The sequence below is a fragment of the Phoenix dactylifera genome, chromosome 1, assembly GCF_009389715.1.
Source record: "Phoenix dactylifera cultivar Barhee BC4 chromosome 1, palm_55x_up_171113_PBpolish2nd_filt_p, whole genome shotgun sequence".
Taxonomy (NCBI): domain Eukaryota; kingdom Viridiplantae; phylum Streptophyta; class Magnoliopsida; order Arecales; family Arecaceae; genus Phoenix; species Phoenix dactylifera.
In genome coordinates, this window is record NC_052392.1 from 30,685,215 (window position 1) to 30,706,002 (window position 20,788).

Below are 20,788 nucleotides of genomic sequence, written 5' to 3' on the forward strand. Positions count from 1 at the left end.
TTCCCATGTGTTTACTACTTATTGAAATCTCCAAAGTCCACAGTCTTGAGGTCGACCGCAGCCAAGTGTCGATCGTTAAGAGAGTCAAAACATTGAGAATGACTAAATAATACCAAATAATAGAAGTTTGGAGTAGCAGGTTACACCTTGGAAATAAAACTAGTATCCTACAACAGCTATCCACAGTGATTTGAAAGAGGTGCAAATGTGTGGCGTCATATTTTCTTTTTCTGTAAAAAAAATAACATCCATAATTTAATTGTTACATTGTCGTATCAGTCATTATGTAATGAAAACAATGTTTGCTATTCATCATTTGCACCATTTACTAGATAAAATAGTAGTGTTAAGATTTAAAATTTGTGGCAGCGGTCATAATTGTTTATTTAATCATTAGTTAGAATATGGTTTTATTCGACCAATAATAATTTCGGAATATAAGATGTTAATTTTCCGTTATAATTGCTTTTTCTAGTACACAATGGTAAATGGCAACTGTTATAACTATTTTAAATTGAAAAAAAAATTCTTCCTTGGCAAATTATATGGCAAATAACTGGTCAACTATGGTTTCAGCAGAGGTATGATATAACAATATGACTACAGCATTGTTGAAGCCTATTGGTTAGAATGTACAAGTTGGGTCAAAACAAAACTTAACAGTTGAAATGAATACAAAGTACAATTAAGGAACCCTATACTATACTTGAACCTAGACTTAAAATTCCCAGGGTTTTGGATTGCATATGTTGGAAGTTGATCCAACTATCACTCATTGTGCTTCATAAATTTTGTACACATTTTCAGTAAATATAAAATAGCTCGTTGTTTTAATTTTTCAAGCAAAAAGTATATATTTTGGCTGGTTATTTCGCTAAACATGCTTGTGTAAGTTATCAAGTAAATGAACTTAATCCACAAATATTAATTCATGTTCTCTTTGTATGCAGAACTGACCTTGTTTTGTAACTCCCATGAGTGGGTCCATGTACTGGATTGATTAGAACAACATCTAAATGGAAAATGAATATTGAATCTGACTTCAGAATAGAGCAGGCTGAACTCGAGTTTAAGTTAGTCCTGGAACAAATTATCCACCTGCTTATGAAGTGGAACTATTGTTGCATTAGAATTTAACAAGGTTCTTGAGCTGGGATGAGGCATCTATCTCCATACAAAGCTTGTTTAGGGGAAACAATATGAAGAAAACAAATGTAACAGTGGCTAGGTAAAGTAGGACGACTTACCCATGCAAAGAACCATTCTTGAGTAGGTAGTGGTGGACCCTTTACAAGAATTGGTAAGCCCCACCATTGCCCGTGCTACGTAGCATGAACAAAACTACAAAACATGAGATGGCCCACGATGGCGTTAAAACTTCAAAGACAAAACCAACCCCATGAGATAACAAACTACTCTCTCTATCTCTCCCTTTCTCTTCTCTAGCTCTCTCTGATATAGGATGCTATAGAAGTCGCAACCCATTGTGAGCACAATGGCGATGTCACCCACTTAACCTCGGGTCCACACCATGTCACTTCACCGTAAGCATTGCTCATCACCAAGTTAGTCACGTTTCATTCATAAAGAAGTCAAATTATTGGGAGAGTGGAGAAGATCTTACACCAAGGCAGCAACTTGCCAAGAAAATGTGGCATTTTATTCTATTGTTTTAAGACACGATCAGTATACATCTCCCCACACCATAGTTCGTTTTATGCAACTCTTTTGTTCATTCTCCTTCTTACTCTAGCTCTCTCATTCATAGATATGCAACACCAAATGAAAGAACAATTAACAAGAAGGATATATCACTCCCTTAAGACCAATAGAAAGCTTCCAAACTTGAGTAATCCATTGTGCTCCAATCATTAACGACAAGGTTTTGATGAAGACTCATACTGTCTTCCAGCTGCAACGACCCAAACCCTTGATAATTAGCCGCTTCGCATGTTAAATTTGGAATGATCGGACAACTTGATGAGAAGAAGCTGCTGACGCCTTCGGTCGGGAACGCCGGCGACTCGCATCCACTTGGATCCACAGGCAAGTTGTGCTCTCCAATGGATTGCTGGTTTCCATGAGCCAATGGTGCTTCAGCAACTGGCTCACTTGCACTTTGGCATCCCATAAGTCTATGCTGATGAGGTAATTGGACAGGCGTTTGCTGATTCCAATTGGTGTCACTCTGCCCTCCACTCGAGTCGAAAGGCTCATCGATCCCCCGGGGCAATTCAGGCACGGCAAGGCCAGGTTCCACCTCAGGATGCTGGTTCAAGAACTTGGCGTACAGCGAGGCAAGATCAATTGTAGAGCCATCAGTAGCGGTCGATGCATCCATTGATTGGAGCGAGCTGCTTGAATTCCCCACCATGCCATCCAACGCAAGGTCCGGGCGAATCTGGCCCGACAGCCGGCGGCCATAGCTCAAGTCTGAAGCGGCGACCGTCGACAGCCTGACCGACTTCCCCCTGCGATTCTTGCGGCACCCACCGCCCGCCGGAACATTGCGAAGGGAGCCACCCTTAGTCCAATACCGCCGGCAGCCCTTGCAGAAGTACCGGGGCTGGCTAAGGCTATAGTTGTTGTAGTAGCAAAACTTGGTGTTGGAGGAGTCGCACCGGGGGCAATTCGGCGCAACCTCAACGTTGGGCTTCCACCGCCGGTCGACCGTCACCGGCCGGGTAGGGCATGGGAGTATATCGTCCCACGACGACCACATTAAGAGACCAATCTCCAATCCAATTAATGGATGGAGGAAGAACTAAGAGGAGCTTAATTTGGAAGTAGAGATAGAGAGGAGAGGGGGAGGAGAAGGGGGGGGGGGAAGGGAGGGGTTTTATTTGCAGCCAATAGGCTGCAAGTCAGTAAGTGAGTGCATGTGCATGCAAGTTTGTACCCAGGTTTGGTCTCAGTTAAGACAAAGGATGTGATTTGTTTATAAGCTAAATAGCTGTGGACGGTGTACTCCGTAGGCGGGTAGGCCGTGTCCCTGTTTAGGACAGTTGTCGTGTTATGATTGGTTAACCTACAAGAGTTTACTTCCCGGGGGAAGAAGAAGGGGAAGCAAGTGCCTTGCTGCTGCCGCCAGGAAATTAATACACTCCTCATGATCAAAGGAAGCGTTGGGTTTTTGATCATGGAGAAACGAGAGCTCCACATACACCTAGGTGAAGTGAACCCCATATATATATATATATATATATATATATATATATATATGCAAGGAAAGAGGACTTCCGGACTGGGCTTATCTCAATGAAAAGGTCCAACTAAGCTTAACTTTGGGTAAATCAATTACAAGTCAAGTTTGCATTGAATGGAATTTTGTAAAGAATTGGCCAGAAAGTGAGCATCCCAAAGGCTAATGAAATGGAAATGTTATATTACACACCATAGGATCACCCAAGAGCATCCCAATACAAAATATTTCTAGATTATTAGCAATAATATATTTACAAAATATTTCTGGATTTACTCTTTTTTTTTGTACAACTGCTGATATGTAGCTTTTCTTGAGAGGAATGAAGGGAAATCCACCCGGTGTTATAATTAACCATGCCTAAACATAGAGAGACGTTGCCATCCAACATTCCAAACTTGAAATCTAAGACTGGTAGGTAGGCAAATGACTATACGGCTATTAGTGCAATGAACCAATTGATCGTGTGTAACTTCTAAAATTGATTCTAATTTTAAATAATAATAATTTTTAAGAGAGAATTCTTGCCATTCATGAGAGATGGTGTAATTCAAAAAGCGCGACATAGGCGGGTCATACCTTATCAACAAGCAATTAAATAAATAAGAGAACGTCTAATCCTATCAAACTCATTTCTTGATTTAGTTTTCGAGTAATTATTTTCTATACTGTATATATTATGTAGTCCTGCACGACGGTAATTATAACCGGTCGTTTTTTTCGGATTCTATTTATCAAGCATTGTATCTTAGTATACTGTTATATCAACCCATGGATGAATTAGTGACACGCATGGTCATATATTGCATATATAAAATAATTTTTTTATTTTAATGTACTCTTTACTGTCATTTATTTTCCAGTGATGGTATACCGTACAAATTATAACGTTGTACCAGCAAAAATTTTTTCTCCCTGGTCAAGCCAAGAAGGGCCAGCGAAGGAGAACATAATGGCGATACCAGCATGAACCAGAAGAAGCCCACTGTTTCAGTTGGAGTACATCCGATCACGTGTTTTTGCACTGCCATGTTTGATCACAGAAGGCCGTACGATTCTGGACGTCCAATTAATGCACCACCTTCTATAGGACACAACCAAGAGAAGCACTCTGGGCCACACGACTGCTGGTGGTCCACCGGATCGTAAGGTCACCACTGGGTAAAGTGGGGGCCACGTGAGAGCTGCCGTCAATACGGTTTACGACCCAGACAGAGACGCGTGGCATGTTTATAATGGTGGATAAGAAAGGCGAGAACAGGTCACGTGCGACGTGACGGGGGCTCAGAAATGTGATGTTGCCGTGTGCTGAACACTGATCGCGTCATCTTGGCCGGTCGGATCGACTCACGCAGGGTGAATTCAGGAAGGCAATGATTGATATTTTCTTCTAATCTTCTCCTCCTTCTTCTCTTTAATACGAAAACAAATACATCCAATCAAACCAAAAAATAAAAAATCTTAAAATACTCCAAACATCTCTCCTTCTTCGATCCATAAGATGCTTTCTAAATAACTCGCTACATATACTGCCATCCAGTCGGCTATCTCATTAGCTACATATGATTGCTTTCGAATTAGTATTTTACCATCTGATCCAGAATTATCATTTAGAGAAAAAATATTATATAGAGAAAAAAATATTATACACCTATAATTTTCTTCTAACTTAGTAGAGAATTTAATTTTTTATTTAATAATTAATGAAAAAAATTTGTATTCATGTAGTATTAAAAATAAGAGGAACCTTTTGAGCTTCCTTTCATGTGAATTTTTTTTTTTAGATGAGCATGGTAGGATTAGTTTGTTTGTTCGTACGTTTTGTTGTATATTCTTATAAATGGCAAAAACCAAAGTTAAAATTTTTTTCTATCCTCTTCCTTATTATTAGATTTCCCACGTATGACTTACCATCTTATTGCAAATACAAGATTCTATTGCATGAGTTCTTTCGCACTTGTACTAATATATTTGTGTGATACCATTAAGTTCTTTCCAATTCTATTGGTGGAATATTTGATCATCATTTGATTTTCTTTTCATGCAAGTTCTTTCGCACTTGTACTAATATATTTGTGTGATACCATTAAGTTCTTTCCAATTCTATTGGTGGAATATTTGATCATCATTTGATTTTCTTTTCATGCAAAATATTTTATTTTCTTTCTTTCTCTTAGTCTAATGGCCATTCTAGCGTGATCTTGAATTTTCTTAGTCGACAGTAAGTCATTGAATTTGCTATTACATTCACTGGCTCAATATTTGTTGGGCATGATTTTAACTAATGGCATAATGAATAAGCAAATTGATAAAAATAAATACTAATACTGATACTAATAATAATATCATTATATATATGTAGCACATATATCATAAAATGTGGTATAGAAAGGTATATAAATTAATACATCCCACCAAAGATATCTTATAGTTACTTATTTCCAATTGAACTCAAAACCAACAAGTTCTTCAATAAATTATATTTTTCTAAATATGAAATAAATGATGCATATTTCAACTTAAATAACTAGCAAGTGTGTGTTGAACAGATATAGTAAATATCACAATCATCATATATCACTAAGATGCAAAGTATAGGAGTTGGAATGGGACTAACAACAAAGAGAGTTGGGAATATGGGATTGAACTCTACTTTTAAAATACAAATAGAAAAGAATGTAACTTATCCTAAATAATATTTTTTAGCACTTTTAAAGTGGTTGATTTTGTTAGTTGGGAAATCATGTCAAATAGTTAGACTAGTTTAGGGATTTGTGATTGACCTGATCTATGTAGAAGAATTAGCCCATCTAGGTTTTTAAAACATTGATAATGATCCAATAAAAAATTCCAGATGAGCAACAACGAGCTTTGTATTAATATATTATTTTTATGCAGGATTTTTTTCACTATTAAATTGTTTCTCTATCACAAGGTTATTAGTAGAAATGATTTAAAGATATTTTATTTAATGGAAAAACTATTGACTTTTGACTTAGATGATTATATAATGTTGAAAGTGTTAAGTCTGCTTAGAAGTAAGGAACTCAGATCTTGGACTAGGACCTCTTGCTTTTGAATTGAATCCTTTCAAAATCATAGTTTTGTTGCACACTTTACTACCAAAATTCTTTATCAATAGATCAGTGGTTCACCTCAAATACAAACAAAATAAAAAATTAGTATTTCAATCACCTTGAAAAAACAAAAATTAGCATTCCATATGGTAAGACCGGTTATGTGCATCTTTGCTAGTTTTTCCTATCAATCACACTTTCTACTTAGAATTGCCTAATGTTAAAATATTGCACTCTGAACATTACCTTTTTCTTTTTCTCTCTAGAGGAGATTAACCCAAAATTTCTGTTTTGCATTCATATTTTTACATTAACTAGGTTTTTTTTATAGTAATCACACTCCTCTAGTAAGAAGATCTTCTTCATTGTGGTGCATCTCTATCTATTTGACCTTGGATGATTTACATTAGATGGTTCTCCTCCCTTCCAAAAAAATCACACTACAAAAAAAAATCTTTTCCGGCATTTTTTAGAGCCTATACCGACGCTTATAAGCATCGGTAATTTTTGTACCGACGCTTTTAAAAGCATCGTAAAAGTATCGTGTAGGTGGAGGTGGAAACTTTTTCTGCCAACGCTTTTAAGGGCCTATATATTATAATTGTGGGGACGGCCCTCGTTTTTGAAGGCTTGCTTTGGTGTCCAGCAGCTTGATCCTATGTTCCTCTAGTTCTATTTTACTAATACAGCACAATTCATTTAGAAAAAAAAAAAAGTATATATGAACAAGAACTTGCACAAGGTTTAGCTGTACTAATTAAATATAACTAGCCAAGAAATCAAATTGCTTGACCCTATTCTAAGCACAACAAAGTCACTTAAAATATAGACTTGCTAATTAAAATATAGCTTGTACTGAAGGGCAGGATGGTTAGCTGAAGGCATTGTTTGGTGGATGGACCCGAACTATAAGCCCAAATTTGGGCTTTGACCATGTGAGCTCAGACTTGAGATGCAAAGAATGGAGGCATGCTTGGGTTGGAAGCCAAGGTTGTTCATGAATGCCAAGGAGAAGACTTCACCACCAATGCCTCCTGGATTCATAAATTGGTAGTGTACCAAGGTGGGAGGGGCCCTCAAGGTCCGTATCCTGCCATCATTGCTCACATGGGGTTTAGTCTCCCAAGGCTGCACCAGCCATCAGGATGATAAGATATTGTGTACATTTGGCCAGAAGTTTTGTGCGCCTTCGTTTTTGGCTTCCCTCTTGCTGAGGAGTGAATAGTGTTTTCTGGTTTTGGTTATGCTTCTTTTTTAGGTGGGGATCATCAATATCTACTGTCCCAAACAAACCACAGAACCTATCATGATTCAGCATAGACTTGGTAGGCAATTCAGTGTCATTCATGGCGTTCTATGTAGTGCAGTTTGGTATGGTTTGGCCAAGACCAGCTTGTACTGCTGTAATGGCCTATGGGTTCTATATTGGTCCCACTTCTGCAGCCAGAATTATTCCAATAAGATGGTAATGTTGAAATATTCAATAGCTCACTCGTCTTTCTCGCATATATCACATGATTTTAACCATTTTCGTTTGTACCAATATTGCAACAATCTAGGATCTCACCCAAAAAACTAGCCAAAAAATATTATTTGAGTTTCTTAGCTTTGTAGAGATATCCAATATCTATCTAATACATAGCCGATGCGGAACTAAATAGACGTTCGTATGGGCCCTCACATACTCTCCCGTTTTAGACATGGCGTCCTCGCCCGGCTAAGAGTCCAACTCCTTTCAAATCCAATCACAAGTACCATAAGTCTGATCACAAATATCCTGATCAGTTCGTGTTAACTCAAATGGGCTCATACTGTAGTATCCCTTAATCCACATAGATTATGGACTGCATTCTCTCTAATACTAATTGTAACAACCAAAGACCTTATCCAAAAAGGCCAACCAGAAGTAGGGCTGTTAATGAGCCGAGCTGCTCGGGCTCGGCTTGGTAAAAGCCCGGCTCGGGCTCGGCTCGTTAGTCAAACGAGCCCGAGCCCGAGCCTAATATGAGGCTCGTTTACATCCGAGCTCGAGCCCGAGCAGCTCACGAGCCCAAACGAGCTTGGGCCTTTGGCTATTTGCTGAATGCTGATTGATTAGTCTCCCATGGCCATGGGCCCACCCGGCCAGCCCACTCTCCAGCCGGACCAGCCCCCACCGTCCATAGACCCAGATTGTGATCACCACCACTCACCAGATCCAGATGCTCATCAGCTCATGCGATGCCCTAGTCTCCTCCTGAGTCCTGTCTCCCTCTCGGCCGCCTCTCCCACTCGACAGTCGACTCCCAAGTCCCAGCCCTCCCCCGATTTCGGCCTCTCCCACTCGACTCCCAGCCCTCCCAGCCCTTCCGGCCTTCCCCTTCCGGCGACGACCCCCTTCCGGCGACGATCCCCTTCCGGCGACGATCCCCTTCCGGCCTTCCCCTTCCGGTCTGCCTCCCCCTTCGTAGGCTTGAAGGCTGAAGCCCCAGCCCCGCCGCGCTCCGCCTCCCTTCGCCCGCACGCCGCGCCGCCGAACCCCTCTGAACCCCTCCGGCCCTCCTTCTCCTCCGAACCCCTCACCCCTTCCATCATCTGGACGACTGGACGGCTGGACCTCGACGAGACGACGACTCGATCAGTCGATCCCTCGACTTGCTCCTCCCGGATCTTCCCCGACTCCGAGTCTCCGACTTGCTGAGTTGCTGCAGCGCTGACCCCCGACCGGCGACCGGCCGACCCCGACTTGCTGGTGAGTTTCCTCTTCTCCCCTCCGAGTCTTTGCTCCTCAATCCTCAGTCCTCAACTCCTCAACCGTCCATCATCTGTTTCACTGTTTGATTTTATCTATTATTATTTCTTTATGAAAAATTTGTTTGGGAGGAGGGCTGAATGTTATGCTTTCAAGTTTTTAAAGATGTTTATAGTGCATGAGTATCCTTTTAGGATGGTGGAACATCAGTTCTTTGTTTTATTCTATAAAGCTCTTAACCCAAAATTTGAGCTAATAAAGCGGGTTGCTTTGAGAAATGACTGCATGAAAATGTTTGCAATTGAGAAGCAAAAGTTGAGGTCAATGTTAAGAAATGTTGATAGAATTAGCTTAACGACTGATCTATGGACCTCAAATCAAACAATAGGGTACATTTGTATCACTGGACATTTCTTAGATTCTGAATGGAAGTTGCAAAAGAGAATTTTAAATTTTTGTAGCTTGGCACCTCCCCACACGGGAATTGCTATTGCTGATTGTATTCTTCAGTGTCTAACTGAATGGGAGATTGAAGATAAGGTTTCCACTATTACGTTAGATAATGCATCTTCGAATGACACAGCAGTTAAAGTCTTGAGGGATAATTTTGCAATCAAAGGAAAGCTTTACTTCAGTGGAAAAATATTTCATGTTCGCTGTTGTGCACATGTTTTGAACCTAATGGTACAAGATGGTTTAGCAGAAATACGGGATGTAATTGAGAATATCCGCGAAAGTGTGAAATATCTGAAGATGTCTCCTTCACGACTTCATAAGTTTACTGAAATTGTTAAACAGTTGAAGTTGTCAACCTCTAAAATTCTTCAACTTGATGTGCCTACTCGATGGAACTCAACATATGAAATGCTAGAGTCGGCATTGGAGTTCAAACCGGTGTTTCCAATGTACAAGGAAAGAGACTCCAACTATAAATGGTTACCATCCGAGGAGGACTGGATACGAGCTACAGAGGTTTCAAAATTTTTGAAAATTTTTAATGAAGTCACAGAAGTGTTCTCAAGACGTCAATATCCAACTTCAAATTTGTTCCTTAATGAAATTTGGAGAGTGAAGGAGAAATTAAATGATATGTCCTTTGATACTAGAGATTTTGTGGTGCGCATGACTCGAAGAATGAATGAAAAATTTGAGAAGTATTGGGGAGACTGTAACTTACTAATGGCAATTGGAGCAGTTTTGGATCCTCGCTGTAAAATGCAGCTCATTGTATTTTGTTTTCCACAAATTTATGGTGAGGATGTTTTTCAACGCCATATTGATGATGTTCATGAAGCTTTAGATATGCTCTACAAGGAATATGTATCTTCAGATGGACAAATAGATGTTGATGCTAGCAATATCCCAAGTATCTCCTCCAAACTGAAAAACAAAAGAAGGGCTAATCATCGGTTTCATATGTGGTCTCAACAACATAGGAATGCTATTCCTTCAAACAAAACTGAGTTGGACATGTATCTAGAAGAAGATATTTTCAAGCCTAGTGATGAAGACTATGACAAGTTTGATGCTTTAAATTGGTGGAAAGCCAACACTTTAAAATATCGCTATCTATCAAAAATGGCTCGGGACATACTATCCATTCCTATTACTACTGTTGCTTCAGAGGCTGCATTTAGTGCTGGAGGTAGAGTGCTTGATCAATATCGTAGCTCTTTGAAGCCTGAGACTGTACAAGCTTTGATTTGTACTGGAGATTGGTTGCGTCAAGAGCTTGGATTGGAGCAGTCATCAAATGTAAGTATCATTTATAGTATTTAATATATCTTTTAGTAGTTAGTTTTTCAATTTATAATTTCTGGTTTCTTGTTTAATTTGCAGGTTGATGAAGAGTTTACGCAATGGAACACCGAGACTGGTCTAAACGAGAGTACTTGAGAACTTGAGATTTATTATGTTTATTGTGTTTCTTGAACTCTTTTGTAGAACTTGATTTGTATGGGATGTTTTTTAGTTTGTTGAGGATGACCGATATTTTGTCATGTACTCATGTTAGATCTCCACCTTTAATGGGGAAAGTGTTATGGATCCATTTCCAAGCACTTCTTTGGTAGTGCACCCTCTTTTCCCTTTGGATACTTACAGGTAGAGAAACATGAGAAAGGTGGATCATTTTGAAAGCAATGTCAATTTCATGAAAGCAGAACCAGGATCATGAAAGCAATGTCAATTTCATCATATTGCAGAACCAGGATCATTTTGATATATAACAGTATCATGTAATTTTGATCTTAGGATGCCATGATGCTTGGTTTCCTATCTTATATATGCTATTGACATCATAAGAGAATCATGTATTCGTATATGGATGTGGGACATCAAGGGATCTTGCATGGATGCAAGCTGTTTGTGGTTACCATTATTGATTATAAGGCCGCGAGCACATCTTCTGCATTCTTAACAATTATCAATGTATTGTGTTCTTGTACTTCTTTGTCCCTTTTTTCAAGAGCCTTCAATTATTCAAATTATTTCTATGTTGTTTCAAGGAAACAAGAAACAGACCACCGAGCTCGTACCGAGCCCGAGCCCGAGCTCGGGCTCGTTCAGGAGCTCGTAATTGAAACGAGCTTTACGAGCTCGAGCCCGAGCCTTTGCTTTACCAAGCGAGCCCGAGCCCGAGCCCAATACAGAGCTCGTTACCGAGCCCGAGCCCGAGCTACTGTGAAACGAGCCGAGCCGAGCTTTCCCAGGCTCGGGCTCGGCTCGGCTCGTTAACAGCCCTAACCAGAAGATATTATTTAGGTTCTTTAGCTCTGTATAAGTAATCAAGCTCTACCTAGTATATAGTCGATGTGGAACTAAATATATATGTGCATAGATCCTCACACCTATATATTTGGTTCGCAAGTATTCTAATAAAAAGTTATTTTGTGAGTAGCATTTCAAGTTGTCATGGTTGAGAGCAATATTTAAAAGTAAATCTAATAGACTTATAAATAACTAATTAGCCTGATAGACCATCTAAATTGAAGATCTAATGTTAACATAATTCACAACAAAAGATGAAAAAAAAAATATCTATGTTTTGCTGATATTTAACCTAAACAACAAGTGGGTGTCAAAATGGATGATTTTACAAGAATAATAACATATTTTTTATAATTTATTTATTAAAACTTATTGAAATTAAATCTATCTATATTTTAAAAACGTGTAGATCATGATCAAGAAAAATGAATGTAGATTTTTGACTTATATGCCCCACAATGTAGTTTGGCATATCAGGGCTTTTGATACAATCTATTTTTGTATCAGCTGGAAGTATAAGTTAAAAATCACCAAAGCATATAATCATTTCTCTCTACACACACAAACATATATAATGTGATCATCAAATTGATTGACCTATTGACCTATAATTAATTGTGGAGTTGATAATTTTATTAATCAAAGATCTAATATTGAGTGTGAAGTCTATATAACAATTATTCATAGTTTCAAAAGATATTGATATCAGCTTTAACTTACATCCTCCTCATTTTTTCATAGTTAGTATATCAACTGATGGAATCTCCCCCGATTGAATTGGAAAGCATAATTACATTTCTTTTAAGATCAGGATCATATTATTTCATTTTAAATTTCTTGAAAGCATAGTTAATCATAAGGTATAACTCATAATTGAACTCGTCGACTTTTATTTTTTTTTAAAGAAAACAAAGTCTAGACTGATGGAGCCACATTCATGAAAGCTTCTGATTAAGTCCTTCTCGGTTCATAGGCATTAGTTTCTTTTTTAAGACAAGAACATATGCCATGATCTGTTTATGTTAGAGAGTTAATTTCATAATTCAAAACAAACTAGTATAATAAGTCACTAATCTAGACAATTTGGAGTGTGACAATTCACTCCTATGGGCGATTTCCACCCCAGAAAACCATACACAAGCACACGCAAAGGACCCTGCTATGGGCCACTGGTGTTAAATTCCATGTGACACAAAGTAAGTTGCCTCCTCTTTTTGTAACAGAACTTGGCTTGAATGAGAGCCAATGGCAAAGTAATGTGACGAAACTTAGCAACTATACATGTATTTCAAAACCAAGGCCGACCCTAAATAGTTGGGATAAGGCTTGATAGTTACAATTATGGTTATGTATTTCAAGCCATGCCAACTATGCCACCCTTCTGCGATCATAGATGATAAATCATGGTCATCCATCTCATCAATTATGGCGATCAGTTGCAATTGACTTATTAATTGCAAAAAAAAAAAATTTGATTATTTTCTCATAACTCGAAAGATGAAGAGAACCCTTAGAAATCATCTCTTTTACTACATAAGCATCCAAACAGATGAATGACACTAGGAATTACAACCTTTCATACGTTGAATTGGTCTTGGTGTTGCCTTAAAGCCAGTAGGCCTTTCTTTCTTCTAAACTTTGTCTACTTTTCACACCGAAGCAGATCAAATATTTGGACTAATCTAGCTCATCAACGTTGGAAGGCTGTTGGAAGAAACAGGGGAAGCTTGAAAGAAGATTTGAAGACTTTATTGATTGATTTCTTTCTTACATGATATGTCCTATTTATAACATTACATTGACGGAATAACCGACTAATAGATATGATAACAGATTAACTAAAAACAGATAGAACGGTTGAAGTAGTTATTCACAGTTCTTGAAGTTCTTGGAGTGAAGTGTATCCGGAATACAGGAAGATGAGAAGAGAAGCAGAGTTAAGTTTGGTCCTCAATATTGTGTAGCATCTGAGTAATTCGGAGCGCTGTTGTCGAATCAAGACCAGATGTTGGTTCATCTGGAAAAAGAAGTGAAGGATCGAGTAGGATTTCATTTCCAATACAGAATCTTGCTCTCCCACCACCAGAAATTCCTCTCACTAGAGCTCTCCCTATCATCATATCTTGGCAACTGCAGTAGAAACAATATTCTCATTCTCATAATGGCATATAGAGCATATCATGGTCTTTTTTTGTTGAACAAGAAAACACCATCTCTGATAGAATACCATGATAAATGTATTTGGATACTTGTGGCAGACAAAAGTACATATAAATATTACATGCCATCTGTATCTATAATGTTTTGGAGTTTAATCCCTAGCAATGGTAGAGAGAGGCTGGGATTTACTTCAGCATGTTTGGCCTGCCTACCTACAGCTTATTAATTCCATACCATCCTTATAGAAGTGTAAAGCAATTGCATCCAGATGAGCTAATAGTTAAATCATATGCATCTGTTACAGCATCTGAAAACAAAGGAAAATAAAATAACAAGACCAATCACTAGAGAAAACAGATATAAAACTGCTTGAAGGCATTTTTTTCTTTTACGAGAAATGGTGAAAGTCCCACTCATCCTACAATTACCTAGGTCTAGATTTTTAGAGACACACTTCCAAAGAATTGAAACCAGAACCTCAAATTAAATGTCTGTTTCATGCATTTTAAGATCCTAGCACTGATGCTAGTTTTTTAACATATATTAAAAGGAAGTATGATGCATTAAACACTACCTAAAGCCAAGGTGGGAGGGAAACAAAGTGATTGAATAGAGGTGTCTTGTATGTATGACAATCATTCTCTTGAAAAGGGAAAAAAGGTGTTATGATACAGATTTGCTAGTTGTAAATATCTTAACTGATAATTGTAACCGAAAGCACTTACTTTAGCATCCAACATTATACTTTGAAGCCCCAGAAAAGATATTAGTACTATAAGACTTTAGTAGTTGTTATAGTTACATGTACTAACTAATTTGGTTCCTTGTATGCAAAGGTTAAACACTTGCTACTTGAGGGCCTATAATCCTTGTTTGTAAAATGTACTATGAAAGCTCCTCTATTATTTAATTTTTTCTTGTGGCCGACAAAAAGCCAGCATAACGTCGATCAATTGATAACATTTGTAAATGGCTATTCCTTTTCCATTTCTCAAACCCTCCCTCTGAAATTGACACAATGGAGTTACCCAACTGCAAAGATATGTAAACCCTTGGTATTCACAGGATCGAGACAACAAACCAACTGATCCTTTGCCCATGCACAATCATTTTTGTATGATTGGTACTGTGATCTTTAACACATAAATCATATTTTCCCAAACATATATTGCCAAGTATTAAGGACTGGTTCTGATGGTTAAAGAAGTCACCTTTCTAGTCCAAGTTCAGAGATGACATCCATAGCCCTTTCTTCCTTCTGCTGTTTTGTTAATTTTTTCAGAAGACGGAGAAGAGCAGCATATGTCAAGGTTTCTCTCACTGTTAGGTGTGGAAAAACAACATCATCTTGTAGCACAAAACCGATCCTGTGCATCACCAAAAATTTATTATGAGGTGCCAAACTATCTATGGTAACTCATCATTTTTTCCTTAAAAATTATCAAAACTGGTGTAAGTTAAGGATTAACATTGTAACGATTGATGAATGTATGTGTTTAATTATATGACTAACCATTGTCACACCTTTGTTTGAGCCATTTGGAGTATGGTTGGTCATTGTAAGTGATGCTGCCACCATGACCCTTTATGTTCGCCCTTCCACTGAGCAGGTTCAGCAAAGTTGTTTTGCCACCTCCTGATGGTCCCATGAGAGCCAGTATCTCGCCCCGGAAAACAGAACCAGTGACCCTTCTGAGAATGTACTTTGTGGCAGATGGGCTATTTGCAAGCTTCACCAATATCTTGTATCTCACATCTGAAAATTGTGGGCAGTTGGGGGAGTAATTAATATAGCAGAGGAAACATACAGGTGATCATAACTCGAGAAACTACTCATCATGTGATGTCACCTTTAGGTATATGGGCAAAGTGGGCTCTATCTGCATTGCTTTCCAGATTTCAGGAACCAACCCTTTCTTGGAAGACATAGGTGACTCATTCACTGCATCATCTTTTATTTTGAAAATTATGTTAGAATACATATGGAACCTTGAGTCAAAAGCTGTCTTAGAAAATTGCTTCATGTGATTTTCTTTTATTTTATAGTCTCATTTTAAATTGTCGCTATTTTAGCCTTTCTAAAAAAAAGGCTTCCCTTACTTTTCAGACACACGCATACAAAAAAAAAAAAAAAAAAAAAAAAAAACCAAAACATATCAGCTGCTGTGCAAGTCCACTTCATGTAAATTAACTTCAAGGCTCATACTGCAAATATAACTTGGAGCTCTTTGGAAACTGCTGCGCAGAAAAGGCAAGCAGTTTTTTGTAATATTAAAGCTTGCTTCTAACTTGTGAAAGAGAGCTGTAGGGATGGTGCATCCCTTCAGTTGGGTGAAAGTTGTCTTGTTCTTTACTGCAGGAGCAAGCCATTAAGAATTAGCAAATCCTGGAGAATGGAGAGATTTGTGTTATTAGTGAATTGCTTTAACTTTCATTACATCAGCCATATAAGATTCAGCACATGTGACTAGGGCATCATTTTAGTTGAATCAAATTTCAAGCTTTCAACAAATAATCCTTCAGTAACAAGGTTGCTAATGCCAAGAATGCTAATAAAAATAGTAAAAATGCTGCTCCAAGGTCCTATAGATATCGAACTTGAAGCTCTTGAAGATGAGAATCATTTAAGGACAGAAAGTGTACAAGCGACCGGATTAAATGGGCCAACGCCAGCAATAGAAGGCCTACAAATGACATGCCCAATTTCCTTTAAGGTTCCAGGACAGTGATGGACTAGTCCATCGATATCAACTGAGAATCGTGCACTCGTTGCACGTGTCCTACTGAAATTACCTCTTGTTGATTCCACTTTCCTCGTAAAATTATGCTCTCTCTCTCTCTCTCTCTCTCTCTCTCTCGCTCGCTCGCTCGCTCGCTCGCTCCCTAATTTAATACCAGCATCATGTTCATCATATCCTCTTCTACTTATACAGAAATCTGAACTGCAAGACTTCCTCACAGGAGGGATGGCATGGTCTTGAACTGGTCTTGAATTCGAAATGGCTTGGTATGTCTCCTCGAGATTCAGCAACATGTCTTGATTTGAGGACGTTAGCACTAGTTCCTCCATCTTTTCTGCATGTTGTTCTATACTAAGTGTAACAATCCAGGATCTCACTAAAAATGCCTAGCCGGAGGGTATTATTTAGGTTTCTTAATCCTGTATAAATACCCAAGATCTATCTAGCGAATAACCGATGTGGGACTAAACACACATCTGCACGGATCCTCATATACTCTCCCCATTCAAGCACTGACGTCCTCATCAGGCTAAGGGTTCAAATCCAATCACAAACACCACGATCGACTCATGGTCAACCCCAATGGATCCGTGCTGTAGTGTTCCCTAGTCCACATAGGTTATGGGTCGGGTCTGATCTGATATCATTTCCAACAACCTAAGACCTCACCCAAAATGGCTAGCCCGAAAGTATTATTTGGGTTCTTTGATCCTGTATAAATATGCAAGATCTACTCAGCGAATAATCAATGTGGGACTAAACATACTTCTAAGCATGAGCAAATGGATGAAATATATAGCTCTTAGTAATTTTTCTTACATTTTTTTCTTCTACGTCGATTCTTGCTCTCTCTCTCTCTCTCACACACACACACAAATGTTGTAAAAAGGTAATAAGTGGCTATGAACTGAAATAGTTCATGGATTGTGCACACATTCACACACAACTACGGAAAAAGGGAAATAAGTGTGGCCATGAACTCAAACGTTTCTTGGAAGGTGCTTGACAACCATAGCTGCAGGTCAAGTTATGAAGCATGGCATTGCTTTAAAAAAACAAAGAAGAAGAAGAAAGAAAAAAAGTCATGAAGCATTGCTATCTATGCCCTGAATACCAACAAAGTAGCCCAAGTTCTGCAGGGCTCAGACTGCCTCCCACACCTCCATCTCCGACACTAGAAAATCAAGGTTGCATTCTCTGTCGTTCCAACTGTGACTTTCGGTCTCGGGAGCAGGCCGGCTGCCTCTAGTCCACTCTCCTCCATCCACCTGGACATGAAGAAATTAACTAGGGCATGTCTGACTGCTGTCCCCTTCTCCACCCGCTGACCCGCCCTAACTCTAAGGGAGCAGATCGCATTCCTCTGCCTTCTGATGATGGTCGTCTGGTGGAAGAATCTGGTGTTCCGGTCTCTCTCCTTTATCCACTGAATCCTAAATTTCTATCTCTAGAAAACCTCCTGCTGTCGCAACAAGGAGTGATGTGTGGCAAGCTACTGTCGTAGGGTCACCATGACGGCCTCCAAGAGCTCTCCTCCCCTATCCTTTCTCTTCTGAATATCAGCAATCGATGTCTTCACCTCCTCCAATCTCCTAAAGATGTTGTCCACTACCTCCTGGTTCCACCGATGAAGCCGCCACTTGGCGAGCTCCAGCCTGCGTGAAATCTTCTGCATAAAATCACCTCGCACCGACATCCTGAGCCCTCTCAAAAAATGTCCCAAGACTGGGGGTATGACAACCATACTTTCTCAAAGTAGAATGGGTTGTGGTGAGTGGAGCGAGAGACTGTGAAAATCAAAAGCGGACAATGATCCGAAGCTATACGAGGTAAGTGACTGACCTAATAGGAGGGAAAGCGGATGGCCTAGTACAAGGTCGCGACGACCCTGTCAAACCGTTTCTATATCCTGGCTTGGCCGGACTGGTTGTTGCACCAGGTAAACCTTAGCCCAGAGAAGCCGAGGTCCACCAGTCCATTCCTCAACATGAAGTCTCGAAAGTTCCTCCTATCCATTGAATCAGTGTAAGTCTGCCTCTCCTCTTCTCACTGGGCTCTAGATACAATTGAAGTCTCCCACCATCACTGTCAAAACATCCTAGGACACCAGGTCGGTGATCTCATTCCAAAGGACTCTTCGTACCCTATAGTCTGTGCTGGCATACACACCACATAAGACCCACGGGGCTTTATCAAGTTCTAAAATAACCATTACAATCTGCTGTGAGTAGTTGCGGAAGACATCCACAGCGGCTGCCCCCCGCTTCCACAACACCAAGATGCCCCAGACAGCCGCTGGGACTCCACTACAAAGGACTCCAAATCAGCTGCCATGTGACACTGCACTCGACGTAGACTGTCTCTAGACAATCATATCTCACATAGAAAACAGATCTTCGGATCATTCAACTGAATGAATCTCCTGAAGGAGGTCATGAAGGATGGCTTAGCCACCCCCTACAGTTCCATGCTAAAATCTTCATGGAGCACTACCCTGATGAGTGGGCCTTGACATTTACCCCCCCCCCCCTAGAGCTTTAAGGTCCTCCAATCCATCGTGGGCCAGCCTAGCTCATTGGTCTCCTTCATCACCCATGCCCAAAACCACCCTCATCACCGCCGCCTTCACCTATTGCACAACTGTGGGGTGATCCACGGCCAGCACTACCCTGCCCACTGCGGTCCGGTTGCCACTAGATTAGCTATATTATTGTAGATTGCCAGTCACGGACTAGTGCGTGATATTGTGGATAGCCTTGCCACAGTAGGAATGTGGTATCATTAATTGCCTCTTGCGGGCGGAAAATGTGACTATGGTTAGTCTAAAGCCCAAAATAGAATGTTGGATATGTGCATGTGAACTTATTTGATAGGTATTGACTTGTTAGTCTAAAGTCACAAATAGAATATTGGATATGCGCATATGAACCTATATAATAGGCATTGACTCTAGACTAGTCTCGTTATTATCGATTGCTTTATTACAAGCTAGAAATATAGCATCATTAATTGCCTCCTCATGGGTGAAAAATATTACACTACTGATTATCCTATCATAGGCAAGAAATGTGATGTCCAAAGTCGAAAGATAACTATCATTAAATCCGGATCATGCTAATTAAAAAATGACAAATAAGTTATTTGAAATCACTATTGAATAAAATGGTTAATTTGATGTTACATGACATATCATAGAATGGTTATTTTGATATATAATGCATATATGCATATTTTTTGGTTTATTTAAGTTATGCTGGATTGTTGGTACGTGATTTTTTGATAATGTATTGATTATTTGTTATTTTTTATATAATTATTTGTGGAGGTGTGTGTCTGGAATTCCTAGTGAGAAGTTAGCTACTTCTTTTCATAGCTGCAAGATACTTAGCGCTGAGATTTGAGGTTTGCGTGGAAAAAAAAAAAGTATCTTTGATACTTTGAGACAAAAAAAAATGTATTTGGATTGTGATATCATAATTATTTATTTTAGAAATGACAAGTTTAAGTAATATTATTCATCCGGTAGATCTTGCATATTTAATAGGGTTATGTCCTATAGAGGTCATGCATCAGCCCGAGTTGTGTTAACAGCTCATTAGATGAATTTTATGTATTAGTAGCTGTTAACCAAATCCTAGCTAATAACTCTTTTATTTGATAAATTATATATGTTGAATCAATATGTCAATCCTCGGGAAAAGTTAAATACATCAAATTTTGTAGTAATCTGACTTGATGAGCAAAGATGCAACATTATTGTTTCTTGTCTCCTTATCTAACATTCCACCAAATTAAAAGACTTAATAATCCAACAAAATTATAAATTATTGCTGCAAGTTATATTAGCTTCATGGTTGGTGGCCAGTCTACATCTTTGTCAGCTTTTCTCCACTGGCTTTACTCGAATGGAACCAGTTTTTTTCCACTAGCTTTACTCGAATGGAACAAACTTACGTTATATCGTTATCCCACTTATCAAATGGAGCAAACTTACGTTATAATCAGTCAATTTACACGGTTCCGTTTACTACACACTACACGATGAACTAAGGAGAATATTTTCCGGCAAGAGATCTAGCAACAGTCAGTTCAGTGCTTCAAATCCAAG

The 20,788-nt window shown here is 39.1% G+C and overlaps 2 protein-coding genes across 2 annotated transcripts; one reads left to right on the top strand and one right to left on the bottom strand.

Moving 5' to 3' along the window:
* Positions 1 to 1,612: 1,612 nt before the first annotated feature.
* Positions 1,613 to 2,806, bottom strand: LOC103699652 (dof zinc finger protein DOF3.5-like). Its single transcript, XM_008781661.4, has one exon. The coding sequence runs from the start codon at positions 2,720 to 2,722 to the stop codon at positions 1,820 to 1,822; it is 903 nt and encodes a 300-aa protein (XP_008779883.2). The 5' UTR covers positions 2,723 to 2,806; the 3' UTR covers positions 1,613 to 1,819.
* Positions 2,807 to 9,204: 6,398 nt separating this feature from the next.
* Positions 9,205 to 11,615, top strand: LOC120112393 (zinc finger BED domain-containing protein RICESLEEPER 2-like). Its single transcript, XM_039131676.1, has 2 exons — positions 9,205 to 10,765; positions 10,850 to 11,615. The coding sequence occupies exons 1-2, from the start codon at positions 9,206 to 9,208 to the stop codon at positions 10,904 to 10,906; spliced, it is 1,617 nt and encodes a 538-aa protein (XP_038987604.1). The 5' UTR covers position 9,205; the 3' UTR covers positions 10,907 to 11,615.
* Positions 11,616 to 20,788: the final 9,173 nt, after the last annotated feature.

Coding starts and splice junctions, on each gene's coding strand:
- LOC103699652 (XM_008781661.4), bottom strand. CDS start 2,722: ATGTGGTCGTCGTGGGACGATATACTCCCATGCCCTACCCGGCCGGTG.
- LOC120112393 (XM_039131676.1), top strand. CDS start 9,206: ATGGTGGAACATCAGTTCTTTGTTTTATTCTATAAAGCTCTTAACCCA. Junction 10,766..10,849: donor GATTGGAGCAGTCATCAAAT/GTAAGTATCATT, acceptor TTTAATTTGCAG/GTTGATGAAGAGTTTACGCA.